The sequence below is a fragment of the Dermochelys coriacea genome, chromosome 3, assembly GCF_009764565.3.
Source record: "Dermochelys coriacea isolate rDerCor1 chromosome 3, rDerCor1.pri.v4, whole genome shotgun sequence".
Lineage (NCBI taxonomy): Eukaryota > Metazoa > Chordata > Testudines > Dermochelyidae > Dermochelys > Dermochelys coriacea.
Genome location: NC_050070.1, coordinates 106833383 through 106852032, shown reverse-complemented (window position 1 = coordinate 106852032; position 18650 = coordinate 106833383). Strand labels below are relative to the sequence as shown.

The 18650-nt window shown below is 39.9% G+C and overlaps 1 protein-coding gene and 1 long non-coding RNA gene across 2 annotated transcripts in view; one reads left to right on the top strand and one right to left on the bottom strand.

The window, feature by feature from the left end:
• The window catches only part of LOC119852492, a 23541-nt gene extending 10810 nt beyond the window's left edge, over positions 1-12731 (top strand). Inside the window, exons 2-3 of the long non-coding RNA XR_005291670.2 lie at positions 11225-11410; positions 12567-12731. This is a non-coding gene — a long non-coding RNA (uncharacterized LOC119852492). The remainder of the gene's footprint in view (positions 1-11224; positions 11411-12566) is intronic.
• SMIM28 (small integral membrane protein 28) lies at positions 10226-18650 on the bottom strand. Its single transcript, XM_038393679.2, has 2 exons — positions 18314-18650; positions 10226-11582 (listed from the first exon to the last, which is right to left on the bottom strand). Exons 1-2 carry the CDS (start codon positions 18422-18424, stop codon positions 11214-11216), a joined length of 480 nt encoding a protein of 159 aa, XP_038249607.1. The 5' UTR covers positions 18425-18650; the 3' UTR covers positions 10226-11213.

The window sequence follows — 18650 nt, the reverse complement described above, 5'->3', positions numbered from 1 at the left end:
GGTCCCTGGGAGACTTTACTCCAGTGGTGTAAATTAGAGCTGCATCAAAGCAGCTTTAAACTTGCATCAGGGTTGTGTGGCTGAGGATCAGGGAACTGCCTCCCCTCTTTACTAATCTGAGCTGCACTGAGGCAGGGTGGGAAACCACCTCATCTCTACTAGGCAACATTCAAACCAGTGACTTAAAGGTGAAACACAATGGAAGAAAGTGCCTATCTTGTAAGCCATCGAGTCTTAAGCTGGGAGAGCTCATAAAGGTGAGCTATAAAATCATGCAAATACAGGGCTCCAGTGGAAATGCTGGCAGATCTAGAAATACAGTAAAACTATCAGATGAAGCAATAATAGCTCTAAAATACACCTCAAGCATCTATACAGCAGACAAATATTACAGGAAACGATCAGCCAGCTTAAGAAAGAATGACAAGGAATTAGGACCAGAGAATAAGAACCCCCTGAGATATTAAGCATTATTAAGTTATTTTGCATCTGCCTTTATAAAGAAGGCAGGCCAAGACCCAAATAGCAGTATCTCTATCATTAGAGATAATATCAACAATAGTTTTAAGAGCTTTTAACTTATTTTAAAAACAGAAATGGCACAAGAACCAGACAACACACATCCAAAAAGCATTAAACAATGGCAGCCTAAAATGTTTGGACAAATGTTTCCACACACAGCTCAAGATAAGTCTTTTGAAGATTGGAAGCTGTGATCATGATATTACAGAAAGGGAAAACAAAAGTGTAGTGAATAGCAACAAGTTTAACATTGCCAATTAACTAAAGTGAAATGCAGCATCACCTGGACTTCTTGGTGTTGTGTGCTAAGGATCCTGCCGCCCAGCAGTGGCTAAGCCACTGGGCCAACAGGGCCCGTGCCCAAGGGCCCTTACTGGGCGGGAGGAAGGCCTGGAAAGATGGGTGCCCCTGTACCCCAACCTGCTCTGCCTGGCACTCCTGCTGGGGAGCGGGGGAAGCCCCCATGCCCTGACCCAGCTCCCCAGCAGGAGCGGGGTGGGGAGGCAGGGGGGACTAAAAGTGGAAGGGTTGGGGAGGGGCACCCACTTGCTCTGGCCCAGGGCCCCACAAAGTCCTAATCCACCTCTGCTGCCACCTGGCCAGTGTTAGGGACATTGCTACCCACTTTCATAGCTCTGGATTTCTCCTCAAGCTGACTATTTCCAGAAATGCTGCACCTGAGTAGTGCAGCATTAATAGTGCATTACACTGATGGTTGTGTCTAGCTGCACTAGCTGCCTCTTAAAGTTAATTTCTAGTCGGAAAAAGACAGAATGGGATTCTGTATGCTCTCTCTCATTTGATAGCTCTCCACAGCTAATGTCCTCTGTTTACTTTATTTTTCTAACTGCCAGTACTGCAAACTTAACTCAGACTGAATGTCAAACCCCAGGTTATCTTGTTTCTTACATTAGTGGTAAAGAAATTCTGCTGTTTTGGATTTTAGTTCATAACTTTAATGCATGAGTCAGACTGGAATCCAGTCATTTCTCCCTTGGATGTATTGCTCTGCAGTACTAACAGGAGGAAAAATTGATTTTGTCAGTCCAGTAAGTGGATGTGATTTGAAGATACAGTGTACTGAACTAAACTGCACTGTTGTTTTCATAGTCACTTCTCTGGCCATAACTGCATTTTACTATTCCTCCTGATGTATTTGAGAATATATTAGTTTCTGGCTGAATAGCTTCATTGTTCAAGCTCATAAATTCAAAAAAAGAAACAGTGAAAGGTGTAGGTGAGAGACCTCAATATTGATGCAAAAATATTAATACAAATATAAACTTTGTAACAAACTCTTCATGTTTACTGAATATTAAGATATAGCTACAAGTATGTTATAGCCAGGATTCATAGATTCATAGATAATAAGGTCAGAAGGGACCATTCTGATCATCTAGTCCGACCTCCTGCACAACGCAGGACACAGAATCTCACCCACCCACTCCTACGAAAAACCTCACTTATGTCTGAGCTATTGAAGTCCTCAAATCGTGGTTTAAAGACTTCAAGGAGCAGAGAAGCCTCCCTCAACTGACCCGTGCCACATGCTACAGAGGAAGGCAAAAAACCTCCAGGGCCTCTCCAATCTGCCCTGGAGGAAAATTCCTTCCCGACCCCAAATCAGCTAAACCCTGAGCATATGGGCAAGATTCACCAGCCAGATACTACAGAAAATTCTTTCCTGGGTAACTCAGATCCCATCCATCTAATATCCCATCTCAGGGGATTAGGCCTATTTACCCTGAATATTTAAAGATCAATTAATTACCAAAATCACATTATCCCATCATACCATCTCTTCCATAAACTTATCGAGTAGAATCTTAAAGCCAGATAGATCTTTTGCCTCCACTGCTTCCCTTGGAAGGCTATTCCAAAACTTCACTCCTCTGATGGTTAGAAACCCTCGTTTAATTTCAAGTCTAAACTTCCTGGTGGCCAGTTTATACCCATTTGTTCTTGTGTCCACATTGGTGCTGAGCTGAAATAATTCCTCTCCCTCTCCTGTATTTATCCCTCTGATATATTTATAGAGAGCAATCATATCTCCTCTCAACCTTCTTTTAGTTAGGTTAAACAAGCCAAGCTCCTTAAGTTTCCTTTCATAAGACAAGTTTTCCATTCCTCGGATCATCCTAGTAGCCCTTCTCTGTACCTGCTCCAGTTTGAATTCATCCTTTTTAAACATGGGAGACCAGAACTGCACACAGTATTCTAGGTGAGGTCTCACCAGTGCCTTGTATAGTGGTGCTAAAACCTCCTTATCCCTACTGGAAATGCCTCTCCTGATGCATCCCAAAACCGCATTAGCTTTTTTTCACAGCCATATCACATTGGCAGCTCATAGTCATCCTATGATCAACCAATACTCCAAGGTCCTTCTCCTCTTCCGTTACTTCCAATTGATGCATCCCCAATTTATAACTAAAATTCTTGTTATTAATCCCTAAATGCATAACCTTACACTTCTCACTATTAAATTTCATCCTATTACTATTACTCCAGTTTACAAGATTACATCCAGATCCTCCTGTATAATATCCCCTTCTCTGAATTGGCAATACCTCCCAGCTTTGTATCATCTGCAAACTTTATTAGCACACTCCCACTTTTTGTGCCAAGGTCAGTAATAAAAAGATTAAATAAGATTGGTCCCAAAACCGATCCCTGAGGAACTCCACTGGTAACCTCCCTCCAACCTGACAGTTCGCCTTTCAGTAGGACCCGTTGCAGTCTCCCCTTTAACCAATTCCTTATCCACCTTTTGATGTTCATATTGATCCCCATCTTCTCCAATTTAACTAATAATTCCCCATGTGGCACGGTATCAAACACCTTACTGAAATCTAGGTAAATTAGATCCACTGCGTTTCCTTTATCTAAAAAATCTGTTACTTTTTCAAAAAAGGAGATCAGGTTGGTTTGGCATGATCTACCTTTTGTAAAACCATGTTGTATTTTGTCCCATTTACCATTGACTTCAATGTCCTTAACTAATTTCTCCTTCAAAAATTTTTCCAGGACCTTGCATACTACAGATGTCAAACTAACTGGCCTGTAGTTACCTGGATAACTAGCTAAATATATTATTATATTTCCAGTTATGTTAAAGCTAATCAAAGAAATACCAGAAGGTTTCTGCTCCAATCTCTCAAGAACAAGCCAACATGAACTGTGTAAAATATTTGTTTTAGGTAGAGATCTAATTGTAAAAAAAAAAAAAAAAAAAAAAAATGTGTGGAGTATGTTATCAGAGCCATAAATTGAGGTTGTAAAGTGGCCATACTTTTTCTTTTCAAAGGAAAATCTTGTTTTGAAATTCCAGGAAAAACACATGTAGTTGGAAATTTTTTTTAAACTTTATTTCTTAAATGTTGAAATGACAAAGGCATTTGTCAAATGCAGTTTTGCAAATATGTTAACTAAATGCAAACTCCTAATATCATTACTATATAAATAGTAAAATGCTTTATGTATCAACATGGAACCTAATAATCTTGCTAAATTAATTACTGAAGTAAGAAGCCATTTAAGTACAGGATACTTATATTAATGGGGAATAAAATAATTACTAGGAGTGTGCAAGTAAACGTTTACCCAACTAAGGATGACAAGAGAAACCATTGTTCCAAAAACTCTTGTATAGTCAAATTAACCTAAAAACTTTCTAAAAGTTATTTAATTTTAAAATATGTTTTGAGAACTGAAAATCTTTAAAATAAAAGAACCAGAGTGTGTGTTTGTACTTTCTGAAAACAGAATTTCATTACCTGTCAAACTCCAAAAAAATTGAAAGAATATTTTAGAGAATGGACTGAATAAAAAGAGTTAAAACAAAGGCAACTAAAGAAATGTCTATTCATTAATGAACTACATGTTCATAAGATGAGGAGGCTTCTAAGGATTACCCATGAAAACAAGGAGCCAGTGAGAGAGTGACAGCAACCAGCCTGAATCTAAACAAACCTGAAAGATGTTTTCCAATAATTTAATGGAAAATAAGAGTATATAAAAGACTCTGAAATAAGCGCATGTCCATCTGTCTCTATAAGCAAGCTGCCCCTGGCAGACAAGGAAAAACCTCCCCAAAACGTCAGCATGCACTGGTGAGAGAACATTAACTTAGCCCTGGTCTACGCTGAGGAGGGGTGGGGGGGGGGGAATCGATCTAAGTTACGCAACTTCAGCTACGTGAAAAACGTAGCTGAAGTCGACGTACTTAGATCGACTTACTGTGGTGAGTCAACTTCTGCTGCTCCCCCGTCAACTCCACCTGTGCCTCTTGTGCCAGTGGAGTACAGGAGTCGATGGGAAAGCGCACGGGGTGGGGGTGGGAGGATCAATTTATTGCGTCTAGACTAGATGCAATAAATCGATCCCCACCGGATCAATCGCTGCCTGCCAATCCAGCAGGTAGTGTAGACATACCCTAATACACTGCCAAGGGATTGGATTTATAGCTCTTGTAATGTTTTTATTGGAATACTAAAATGCTGTTTCAATTTAAAAGATTAACAGTTTCTCCTGTTGTTCACCATATGTTTTGACCATGTATTCCTGAAGAGGAGACAGGAGCTAAACAGAAGAACAGTGAGATTTAATTGGACATGGTTCTTAGTATTTTTAATTAGTCTGTTTTAAAGCAACTCCCTAAATGGCTTCTTCTAAGTAACCAATTTAAATATTTTCTTCCACTTCATAAAAGATTTAGTTTAGGTTGCTTGCTTTGTCCAATTATGGACAGTTTAGGTTATTAACTAGACAGGCTTTGTCCTTAAACAAATTATTTTGCCATATATAAACTGTTTTAAGTATCTAATGAGATACTAAAACTGAATTCATGGTAATTTGGGGAAACAATATACTTTGGTCTTAATTTATGGAGAGAAAAATGTCCCGCCAAAGGCAGGTTCACTCTCAAGGGTATAATCTCTCTATTTAAAAAATGTCCACAGAAACATACAAAAGAGACAGTAATGGAGCTAACAAGTTTACCACTTGTATTCTGTCATTCATGTTGTCTTGTTTGTTTTTCATATTGTTCCTTTAATAATAAAATAATTGTGGTGATTTTGTTTGGTCCTGATCATGGTGTTTCCTGAGGTATGTAAAAATACCTGTGACAAAATAGTGGGAGGCACACCTGGAGTTAGTAGTGAGAGAAACAAGCCTTAAGAACTGGTCTACTATTTCTTGTTTCTCTGGGCTAAAAATATTTAGTCAACTTTTTTAAAATAAAATTACTTGTCCTCTGTCAGGAAAGAGGGCCTGCAGCTGGGTCTGGGATCAATTAGCTAACCTCAGCTGCAATCCCTAATCAATTGGCCTGATTGGCTGAGTGGCATTACCAGAACTGCTCTTAAACCCAGCAATAACACTTGGCTGGTGGCTGCTCAACATTTATGCCTGTAACTGAAATGTCTCCTGTACTTGCCTTGTTCCCTGCCTTGCTCCTTTGCTCAGTTTCTGACTCTGGTTCCTGCCTTCAGCTCTGACCACTAGGCATGCCTGGCCATGTGCTGGTCCGTGACAGCATCCAACAATTTAAAGCTACCCCTTTCCACCACACAAAGGTATATTAGTTTTAAAATAACTTTGCTTTAATAATCTAAATGAATGCGTGTTGCTTAGGTGAGGAAATGAGTTTTCAGAAATGGCTCTGAACTTGACAGTATCCATTTAACATGGTAATGACAACTTGTTGTATGCAAAGCACTTTGTAATGAAAAACAGATATTCCAGATTATGGCTAGAAGATGACATGTTACATATTTATGCTTTGTTTTGAATGGTGGGCACAGTCAGTATACAGAATTATTGTTTCCCTTCTTGTATTACTTTTTTGTATCTGACATAAAAGTGAATTAAATAGAATGGGAATCCAGGGGTGGGATGCGGGAAGCAGGTTTATAAGATGGTTACCTCTGAACTGGTTTGTGCTCTCCTATTTTTCATCCTTGTGCATATCCTTCTTCCTGTTAGGTTGCTTTAGTATGCTAGATGACTGATAATGATGCTTTTGAGGAATGGATTCACCCCTAGTGCATGAAAACACAGAAGTCCACTATAAGAAGTAGGTTTACAATAGTGCTGTGCAGCAATTGCTTCACCAGAAGCATACCCAAGGATTGGTGAAGAGATGCTAGTCTGAACCTGCCCCAAATTCAAGGAGAGGTAGTGAAGGCTTTGGAGAGAGACTCCATGCACTTTTTTTTTTTCCTGCCTGGAAGAATTATGGCCCTTGTTTCTCAAGGGTGGTGGATTTAAATATGGGGAAAGCCAGGTGGAAAAATTGCTGCAATTTCTGAGATGGCTATTAAGGGAAAAAGATACATCCTGGGCTCTTAAGAACAGCCAAGGAGACAAAGTTCTGAAGTAATGATTTACATACTGGGATGTCTTGTTTGACTGAGTATTACAGACTTGCGTTCTTGTTTTGTGCTGGTATTTTATTTTTGACAATGAACTCTCTATTAAATTAGAATGGGAGCCGAGTGAATAGTTCAGGAAAATAAATTTATTTTGACCATTTCACACCCTCTCTTTATTCACTTTCACAGACATTCATGGAAAAGGCTCAGATTTTATTTACACAAATGTTAATGGGAAAACTGTCTGTCTCTCTCTCTTTCTTTCTTTCCCTCCTGCAACCCCTCTGCAAGTACTTCTCTGAACTGCTTGAGAGAATCAGACCTCAAGTTCCTTATTCCCCCCCTTCCTGGTTTTTACTGAAGCTATGATCATCCAGTCAAGGAAGAGAAATGATACCATGTGACCAATCACAGTGTGACTCCTGAATAGCAAATAGCCATAACTTACAGCAGACCCTTTACAAGCATTCCATAGGCTGAAACTCATTCACGTTGAACAATGAGTAAATGTGAACATACACATTCATAGTAATTGCAATCTGTTCATGCATAACTTGTGAACAGAAAAGGGATTCCGTTCAATTAATATATTGTTTTCAATGAACTGCTCCCCCAATTCTTATGACAGTAACAATTTTACCTAGAGCTGGGTTTTAAAAAAAAAAAAAGGTGTGTTTAATGTTTTATCAAAATGTTTAATTTATTTTCAGTTTTTCCAAATTAAAGCATTTTAATATTTAATTGTTTGGTCAGTTGAGTCTAATGATGGGATTTGTGTGTGCGTGGGGGGGGGAGGGATGAATTTTAAAAACAAAAAACCCTTTTTTGTGTGTGTGTGTGTGGGGGGGGTAAACTCTGGTGTTTGGAAAAAAGGGTACTTGTCTAAGAAAAATGTTTTTGTTTTGAACAGCACTGTCTTCAATCAGCATGGTAATGACTCTAAAGAAAAACCACCACCAAGTGTCTATAATCTTTGAAATAAGGCTATAAATATTCATACTGGCAATTTGTTACGAACCAGAGAATTTTTTAAAATGCATTCACTTAAATGTTGATGCCTTGAGGCCATTCAGCAATAGTGAAATTTAAAAGCCCTGTACCAGAAGCATAGTAGGAATTTTCACTTATAAAGGGAATCTCTTGAACTGTATTTAAAGTATAGCCGGTCACAGCTAGAGTACTAGTGAATATTCATGAGCTAGCTTGCAGCAAAAAATAGGTGCCAAGGGCTAGTTCAGCACGCAAACATAAAACAATTTTATTTAAGAGTTTTTAGTTTATAAGCTCCTATGGTGCAAAGCAGATCTTCAGTCTAGCTCATTTGCTTTCTTATACCCAGAGTAACTAAACTTGCATTGCTTTTCAACCTGTATGTATTACTGGAGATCAGGACTCTGCACGTACAAGACTTTGCACAATGAAGCCTCCATGTGTAAAAAGGAAATAATACAGCACGTACATACAATTAATTTACTCCAGTTTGCACTTTTGATTCTCAAACTAAACACATCCACATCACTATTTGCACTCTTGTTGGCAGCCTTAGTGGAGAGGCCACGAAACAGAGATTGCCCTTCAAGCTTTAGGAGGCCTTTTTAATAACTGGGGCACTACAGTTCGCAAATTCTTGTAAGGACCGGCAAATGCTTACTAGGAGAGCTTACGCGCACATCATAGTCTTATTCAGAGCATCTTTTTGGAGAGAGAACTGTACATAATTATCTTTCAAATCACCATGAATTCACTTCCATAAATACTCCACATATCTGCTAAGACTTTAATTTTTAATGAACTCCAAACTTCACCAAATTCAAACAAATGTGCATAAGTGTATAAGTAAATACAATTTTACAGTGGTCTAGGGAGAAGTTTGCAAAATTTATAAAAACATTCAAAAAACAAATTTCTATTTCTACATAAACTTTGGAAGTGGTGAACAGAAATGAATTTGGAATCCACTGATCAGTGGAGTTCTGAAAATCATGGCTTATCTGTATATTTATTACTTTACTGCATTGTCAGACATAAATCAACTGGATGAGCCTGAGTCATCAAACCTGGCCAAAAATAAGCTTGCTTTAGTGATCTAACTGGTCAATAACCATTTAGCACTTAAAAATAAGTACCCACTTACCAACAGGTTCAGACAGGTCATATGCTGAATTGATCTAAAATAACTTCATACGATTCTAGAGATGAGTTAATTGCGGTGGAGGTATTGATTTTGATTGGAACCATAGTTTTGGGGTTTCTGGATTCAGGCCCATTATGACAAATCAATGTTAATTTACTTAGAATCCACACTTGAAATCGAGTAGGCATAATATTAAAATGAAATTATAGGAAAATGAGATTTGACTTAAGGGGGATATTGAAGTGCTTTAGGCATAACTTCAGCCAGGGACCAATTAATATCTAAAGAAGATACCACTATGTTGGGGCAGGGTGAGAGATGCTAACTCTTAATAAAATACAAAAAGCATTCTGTGTGGGGGAAATAAACTGAATTCTAGATGTGCTCTTGTCACCACTGAAATTTGAACAAACATCCATCTTTCAAATGTACATAGGATTACAAACAAATAGGAACCCCAAACTGTTTGTCCAAAGATGGATTTGAGAAAATAATCAGTGAGCAAGAGATTGACAATGACACTCATCATCTCTTTGGAGAGGACAGCTGTGTAAATACCCTTCTGGGGGATAACTGTCATGACAAGTCACCCTTAATCATGTGTAAAATCACTGGTAAATATAACTGGGCCAACTGAAAGTGAAACCTGAGACCAGAGGCTGGGTCTCTGATGCTAGCAAGGTAAAGTAACGAGATAGAAACAGCTTGGTGGAGAGGCTGAGTTCTTTAGGGATGTAAACATGTTGCTACTTCAGTCATTTTAGTTAAAAGTCGACCTCTCTAAATGAATTTGCAATTTTAAGGCTAGAGATGTATGCACACCTTATTATCTCTTGTATTTTGATTTTCTCCATTCATACATTTTGTTGTCAGTAAGATCACTTTTGCATGATGTTTTGAGGCAAATTCACTGTGGGCTGCATTCTGTAAGGGAAATAACCTATATGTCGTTGTTGCTTACAGCAAGAGTGTCTACATAATAACTCATTCATAGAATGTTTTCATGAAGCCATTGTATAATCCCTGAGCCCTGACTACACAAGTAGCTTAGTACTGTTGTAACTGCACAATTGATCAAAAATGGATACTTATTTTCCTCCACAGTGTGGAGTTACATGTTACGGAGTAACATGAATTGCATTTTTTTGTAAGCGTTGTTAGACAGTTGCTGAGTAAACTCCATTGCATCCATATTTCCTCCAGTTCCTTTAATCCTATTTCTGTATCTAAACAGCTACATTTTACATTTGTTTGAAACACAGAATAGTTTTCTCACAGTTTAATTTTTTTTTTCCTAAATCTTTATACATTGCACCTCATGTCCAGCACTGATGGGTTACAGGGTTTGATTTCTTTTTAAACTTTAAATAACAAAACAAAGTAAAACCATCAGCCCCCCCACAACTTATGGGACTGCACATCTGCTTATCAGCTGCATGAATATCTGGCTGTGCCACCAGTTGCCATGATGTCTGTTTCTACTTAACCCAAAATGATTGAATCACCTCTGATCCTTTCTGCTTGTCACACTGAGTCTCATTTGCTGCACTGAAAGGCAGACTGCAAAATCTTGATGTACTGTTTATAGGCCCGACTCTGAGCCTACTGGTGGTATTCACCAACAATACTTTTTAGGCCTCGTTTCTTGTTCACTTTTCCTGAGATCTGTGTCACTACATTAGAGTGAGTTTGCTAATAGAGATGCTTCAAATTAAGTTACTGCAATTACCAAAAACTCAATTAAAAAACAAACAAACAAAGGAAGAGATTTCTGTGATAAAAGCCCTTTCGGTAATTGGCATATATTCGGCACAGTTTGCCTCCCTTCATAGCTGATAGCCCACATCCTAGATTCAGCTCTCTAAATTGAAGGACACTCACTTAGATAAAATGAATGATGTACCTCATAAATTAATCCCCACAATTCCTCTCATCCCACACCAACCTGGTATTTATCTGTGTTTGCTGCTGTGAATTGAGGTTAGAAATGCTGCATCATTAAATGTGTTCCCACATCAACCCAAGTTCCTTCCTCCATTAATTTTGTTGTTTCCTTGTTTGAAAATTTTTGTCACTAATGTTAATGACTAGTGGTCTCATGTTTATGCCTTGACGGGTTGCAAGCTTCAGCCAAAGGTGTTTCCTTAGGAAGTTTATTTACTGTTGGTTGAGCAGTGTGTTCTCTATTCATAAGGAGGCACTGGATCCAGAGAAAACTCAGTGTGAGCCTCTCCCATAGGAGGTTTCATAGTGGCCTCCTCATATGATGGAAGCAAGCTTACAGTGAGGAAGGTGGCTTCAGGGAGCAGAGTGGAGTAGTGGAAATTCTGCTCACTGTTCCAGGGCAGCACCGAAAGGAAATCAGACACATCACGCTCAGGTAGGTGCTCTGGGAGATCAATACTGAAGATCTGCCCCTGGGGGCTAGGTCGCTGGCAGCGGTGGTATAGGAAGAGCAGCAGGAATGCCAGGAAGAGCAGCATGGTGGCAGGCAGGATGATGCATAGAAATGGTTCTATGTCATCTTTGGTTGAGCTGATCTGATGTCTGCTCTGTAAGTAAAACAAACAAGGAAACTTCTTTAACTTGAAATCTCTCTTTTGGCTCCCTTTTTACTTTAACTGTTGGAAACATGCACACCCCCACTTCATTCACCAAATGCTTCTGCTTCTATTTATTTGGTGATCTCCTATCTTCCATATTAGCTGTTCTCAAACTGTAGTATGTAGATCAGTGGTCTGCAGAGCCCACCCTGTTAGTCCACAAAATGAAACACTTTTTGAGAACCAAGGTCTGGAAGAATTGATGTATTGGGGGGTGGGGGAGGAAGGGTTTAGAGGAAGATCCCTCTGAAGTGGTCCACAGAAGGAAAAAGGTCAGACAGCCACTGTATGAAGCCCATAACTTCTGTTTGAGCAATAACATATCTTTAGGCCTTGCAGGATTATATTTTTATTGGTGAATGTGACTAAATGTCAAGATCACCGTACACACAGAAACTGATGAGAAAACATTTCTACTGATGATCAAAGCTTACAGATAGGCAATGTAAGAAAAATGCTGCTTGAGAACTTATTAGAGTTTGATATAAGGATATTTACTTTGTATGTTTTTGACATGATGTCGACAATTTCTGTGTTAACGGTTATAAAGCTTTAACTTTTTGAATCTCAGAATCTACTGTCATGAAATAATTGTCACTTGTCTATTATCTGACCCTCACATAATTTCCAACAACTGTGTAAAAATTTAAATATTTAAATCAAGAAAAATAAAATGCTTAAAATCAGTAATTTTACTCCACCACAAAAATTTAAATTGATTAAAAATTGGGGGGAGGGAAATACTTTAAAAACGAACTATTGGTTGAAATATTTAAAAAAAAAAATCGAATTCTGCCAAGCCGACACATTTCTTAGAAAGACATTCAATCATAATTTTAAGGCTTCAAGTGATGGAGAATTCACTACATCCATAGGTAAATTATTCCAATGGTTAGTTACCCTCATTGCTAAAAATCTGTGCCTTTTTTCTAGTCTGAATTTGTCTGGCTTCAGCTTCCAACCATTGGCTTTTGTAGTGCCTTTTTCTGCTAGATTAAAGGCCTACCTGCTATCAAAAATCTCTTCCCCAGGTAAGTACTTATAGAATGTGATCAAGTCACCTCTTAACCGTCTCTTCGATAAACTAAATAGATTGAGCTCCTTAAGATACTCGTTATAAAACAGATTTTTCCAGACCTTGGATCATTCGTATAGCTCTTCTGAACCCATTCCAATATTTCAACGTCATTTTTGAAGTGTGGACACCAGAACTGGACACCGTGTTTCAGTAATGGTCTCACTAGTGCCATGTACAGAGATAAAATCACCTCCCTACTCCTACTTGGCATTCCCCTGCTTATATATCCAAGAATTGTGTTTGCCCTTTTAGCCACAGCATTGCACTGGGACCTCATGTTCAATTGTCTATGTACCATGACCCTTCGACCTATACTATTCGGTTATAAATATGTGATCGTGAAGAAGTAACAAGTCAGAAGAAAGTAAAATTAAATTTCGGCTTCCTCTAGCAAAATGGAGCATGTAGAACAGTGGTCGTCAACCAGGGATCCAGCAGGGGCCACAAGGAGATTTCAGGGGGGCTGCTGAGCAGGGCTGGTATTAGACTTGCTGGGGCCCAGGGCAGAAAGCTGAAGTCCTACCACAAGGGGCTGAAGCTAGGGTTGCCAGGCATCCGGTTTTCAACCGGAATGCCTGGTTGAAAAGGGACCGTAGACCTTCCGATCGGCACCGCCAAACGGGCTGTTAAAAGTCCGGTGGTGGTGCAGCAGGGTACCGGGGCTAAGGCTAGCCTGCGCGGCTCCTGGAAGCAGCTGCCAGGTCCTTGCGGCCCCTAGGCACATAGGCAGCCAGGGAGGCTCCACGCGCTGCCCCCGCCCCTAGTGCCAGCTCCGCAGTTTCCATTGGCCAGGAACTGTGACCAATGGGAACTGTGGGGGCGGCATCTGCTTCCTGGGAGCCATGGTAAGCGCCACCGGGACCCTGTACCTACATTCCCTGTAAGCTGTGCAGCCGGCTCTCAAGGGCCACATAGGCAAGTGGGGAGAGGTGCCCCTCCCCTGGCCCAGGCCCACCAGAGCTGCCATGGAAAGGCACCTCTCACCCAGCCCCAAGCTGCTGTGGTGAGAGAGGGCTGGGGGGAATCCTCTCTCTCCCCATCCCTGCCCCAGGGCAGCCTGTACCCCAAACCCCTCATTTCCAGCCCCCCCTCGGCCCCATCCCCACCACATGAATTTTGTTATGTGCACCAATATGAAGGTCATATGTCAAACAAAATATATAACAAGATATAACAAAATTCATTCTGTGCATGGATGTAAAAGAATTAGAGGGAACACTGCCCTGCACCCTGACCCCCTGACCCAGCCCTGAGCCCCCTCCTGCACCTCAAATCCCTCATCCCTGGCCCCACCCCAGAGCCCACACCCCCAGATGGGCCTGCACTCTGAACCCCTCGGCCCCATCCCAGAGCTTGTACCCCCAGCTGGAGTCCTCAACCCCCTGCCCCAGTCCAGAGCCCTCTCCTGCTCCCCAAACCCCTCCTCCCTGGCCCCACTCTAGAGCCCGACCCCTCCAGCCAGAACTCTCACTCCTCCTGCACCCCAATCCTAGCCTGGTGAAAGTGAGTGATGGTGGGAGACAGAGCGAGTGGGGCCTTGAGGAAGGGGCAGGGTGGGGCAGGGGTGTTCAGTTTTGTTTGATTAGGAAGTTGGCAACCCTAGTTGAAGCCTGGGGCCCCAAGTCTCTTCTCCCCCCCCCCCCGCCCCCAGGGGGCTGAAGTCGAATCCTGACTAACTCAGCTTTGCGGGACCCAGTGTGGTGTGGGGCACTGGGCAATTGCCCTGATTGCTACCCCCTAATGCGGGGCCTGGCTTTAGTATGCAGAAAAACAGTTGTGGAACAGGTGGGTCTTGGAGTTTTTATAGCATGTTGTAGGGGCCTCAAAGAGAGAGAGATTGAGAATCCCTGACTTAAACCAAACTTTTTTTTTTTCCAGGTGGTTGCTAATTGTGTCCTCATTTTCTGAGTGCCTGACATGAGGGCCTGGGCTTTGGAGAGCCCAAATTAGGGGACATTTGATCCTAATCTCTCAATCTCAGTTCCTCATTTGTAGTAATACCCCCCTCATCTCCCTGGGGGGTGTGAAAACGAATTCTTTCATATCTGTAAAGCACTCAGATACTGTAGTGATGAACACCACACAATAGCCTATGAGGAATTAATAATTCAGTCTTCAGAGCAAGGTTTGAATAGTTTATAGTAAATAGGACCTGGGGCAACACCAAATAACGAGAAAACAATGTATTGAATAGCTGCTCATTAAATGAGCACTGTCCATCCTGTCCTCTGGATGAGGCAGGGCACCTCTGGAAAAATAGCGCTTGATCATGTCATGACATGACTATCATAATGTGTGCACACACAAGGTGACTGAATTAAGGTTTTACAGGCAACTTTACTTCTGGCATTTCCCAACTTTTGGGGGCTTGACTTTGTGAGCATATTATTATTTTGGTGTAGTTTTGTGTGTTGAATATAGATACTAAAATATGAACTAGCTGGTATTCGAGATGGTCAGTCTGGTTTTGTCTCTTTGAGGGGGGAGGGGCAATGGATTCCTCTTTCAAAACTGATCGAGATGTTAAGGACCAGATTATCAACTGTCTAGCCCTTTGTGTAATTGCTTACCCCAGTGAAAAGCTGGTGTAAATCACTACCATTCCTATTCAGTAACGTTTCACATCTCTGCATTTGCTTTGCACAGATAAAAATAACTCCCCAAGGGAAATATGTTGTGAAGAATCAGATTCTAGGTAACTAATGCATTATTTGGATATTTTTTAATCAAAAGTGCATTATTAAGGCCAGGGCTGCAGTCCTCACTTGAGTCATAATTCACATTTGACCTCTCTGGGATACAGAAGAGGAGAGATTATTTTGATATGCCTCCTGCCAAACACTTTACATTATCTGTGTAAACACTAGAGAGATTGATCCAAGAATCATTTAGAGTTAGTAAATTTCTCATAGGCATACCTGAATACTAAAAACCTATCTCCTGGAAAAGAGTATTTGGAGACTATTTGATTTATCTGTTACAGATTTTCTGTATCCCCTTTTCTTCAATTATTTATTATTACTAAAGAAAGCTGCATGGTATTAAGACTTGTCTGTCCCTTTAAGAAGCAAAGTATTTCATGTAGATCTATTTGAAAAAGTTTTGAACAGAAATATTTTCATGCAATCAAAAAAAAATCACCTTTTAAAAAAATCTATTTTCCTCTGAAGTGCTGAGAAGTGAAATAGCAGAAATGTACAAGTGCATGGGTACCAGAAAGTGAAACTGTCTAAAAACAAATAACACTAAGTTGCAGTGTCTAAATCAAGTGAAATGAAAAAGCAAAGAACATGCTCTGAGAAACTCCTTAAAATTTAAATGCTGACATTCTCTGGACTCATTTGCTCCTGCTACTTGTCCTTTATTTATTTCATAGAGTCTAAGGCCTGAACACTGTGGTCATCTAGCCTGACCTCCTGTATAACACACACGACTTCCCAAACTAGAGCATATCTCTTAGGAAAACAGCCGATTTTGATTTTTTTAGAATTGCCAGTGAGGAAGGATCCGCCATGACCCTTGGTAAATTGTTCTGATGCCAACAGCCTCTGTGTGTGATGATATAGTTAGTTGTTGTGGATATTATGATATCCTAAACAAAGGATTATGACTTTGAGTGAAAAAAGCAAAAGGAGCAGATGAGCTTCTCTTCTATTCATGAGAAATGGCCTTTGTAATAAAGGAAGGGGGAAGGGGAAACTAAGAAAATTGAGAGATGCATTTCAAAAATTAAGTTTCCATTGGCATCCACTGGTTTATAGAGCTTCAAACATAAATGAAATTACCTGGGCATTTTAAATAACTTCCTGTGAAATTTATCCTCTCTCCCTTAATTTACACCCCACTAGGAACTGAAAGAAAGGGTTAACTTTCAAACAACTGAGCACTGGAAAGGAACATAAGGAGTAAAACCTTTCATTACAAGTCAGCCTGTACTTGTTTTAATATCCTGGGTATGTACAACTGCCAGCTTTCCGGTTACATGACCCTTGTCAGTTTGGATGGGCTTTTCACCCATGTTAGTTGGTAAAGGAATGAAACATAGAGAACAGATGAGTTTGTATGCCATTTCCATAAGGAGGAACTCAATTGTCAACTCTATTTAGATAAAATAAAAATTGTCACTATCCACATACAGACTCATTGTAGATGGTGACTTAATAAGGAAAGTTATGAGAAGGTGTGCTTCCTAGAATGATGTAGGGGTGGAAAGGAGATGCCTAGCTGCTGAGTTCCTACTAAAATTATTATTTTAAATGCTGCTATATTGCTAATGATTTATTAGGACACCCAGAGCCTTGGATAGTATATTTGAATTATTTTAAATCTAAATATGTATGAAACAGGAGAGGGACTGAATGATGAATTGAATATATTCATGCTTTTTTAAGGAGGCGCAGGCGATAAACACGAAGGCAGAATTTCCAAAACTTCCAATCAGAAGTCATTTGGATTTGTGCTCCTAACTCACTTAGGCACTCTTGAAAAAATGTCACCTTCATTTTTTAATAGGTTTCTTTTATTGTTTTTTTAAACAGTTTTCACAGCATTATTGAATGTTAAATTGATTGACACAGAAAATATTCATCTGATGTGTATCTATATAAATATGTAATGTATAAAATCCTATTTTAATAGTAATTATCTGTCTATATAAACATTATTTTGTTGCAGAGTAACATTAATCTCAATTTTTAAAGTTATTCATATGCCTGTTAGCATGGAAGCACAACAGGAGTGAGTTTGTTTGTTGCAAAGAATGTATATTTTATTTTTCATCACGGATCACTTCTGTTGACAAAAGGATGTTCGTTTAACAGGATGAAGACTTTGCCATCTATTATTATTCTGGTAGTGCCACTAATGGGCTGGTTCTGTTTAACTTAATCTGGAATTAGTTACAATCTCAGGGACATAAAAAAAACCCCATTTTCCTTATTTTATTTTGTTCCGGTGTGCTTGATGTCTTGTTTGCTGCAGCTTTCAATCTCATCCCTGGTGTAACTCTGCTCAAGTTGGTGGATTTACACCAGGGTTAAACTTGCACCTTTAAAGCTGAGACTGCTTTCAGTACATCCAAGGCAACAATAGAAAAGCAGGCTGTGTTTTCATCTCGGACAGACATTTCCCTTCCCCCACATCCCTACATATTTTCCCTCCACTAAGAAGTAATCATTGTACAGCTTAGAGAACAAGAGTTCATTGCTGAGTACTACTCACTCTAATAGCTGTAGAAGGGCTTCTAGGGGTCAGATCCAAAGAATGTGTGTGTATATATTTAAAAACAAAGGAAAGGAACTATAAAATGTAGAATGCAGCATACTCATTTTTTTAATTCATTTGGAAAATTAAACTTCTTTTGCTGCCTATAACTGCAAGTTTTTCCTTCAGTTTTAAAGCTTAAATATATTTTTTTTGTAGGAGAAAAACAAGCTAAATGCAATGAGGAAATTCATCAACTTTCTGTAATTAAATGCTATCTCTGTTTCCATTGTATAAATCCCAGTGTCCCAACATTCAGTCATTACCACTGTCACATACACCAAGGCGTTTCACAAAAAAAGCCAAAGAACGTTGCCCAAAGAGAAGCCATGGTACTGACCTGCAACTGTGTTTCCAGAAGTGGGACACCTGGTTCACTAGTTAACCAGTCGTAGTTTCCCCTGTCAGCATGTCCAAATTTCCTCCAGCTGCTACCTAAGAGCCACCTCATGCTTTCATTAACTTGATACGCCGTCTTAGTCCTTCCACCTTGCTTCACAGCTTTAACCAGTGCCCTCACCTCTTAGTCCAGACCCAGATGGGAGGCTCTCAGCTAATGATCCTTTATAAATTCTTCCCTGTTGACAGTGGTGAGGAGGGGAAAAAGTGAAAAAACAACCAAATAGATCTCAGATGCTACTCTCAGTTCCAACTCAATCTCTCTGGATTTGCTTCAG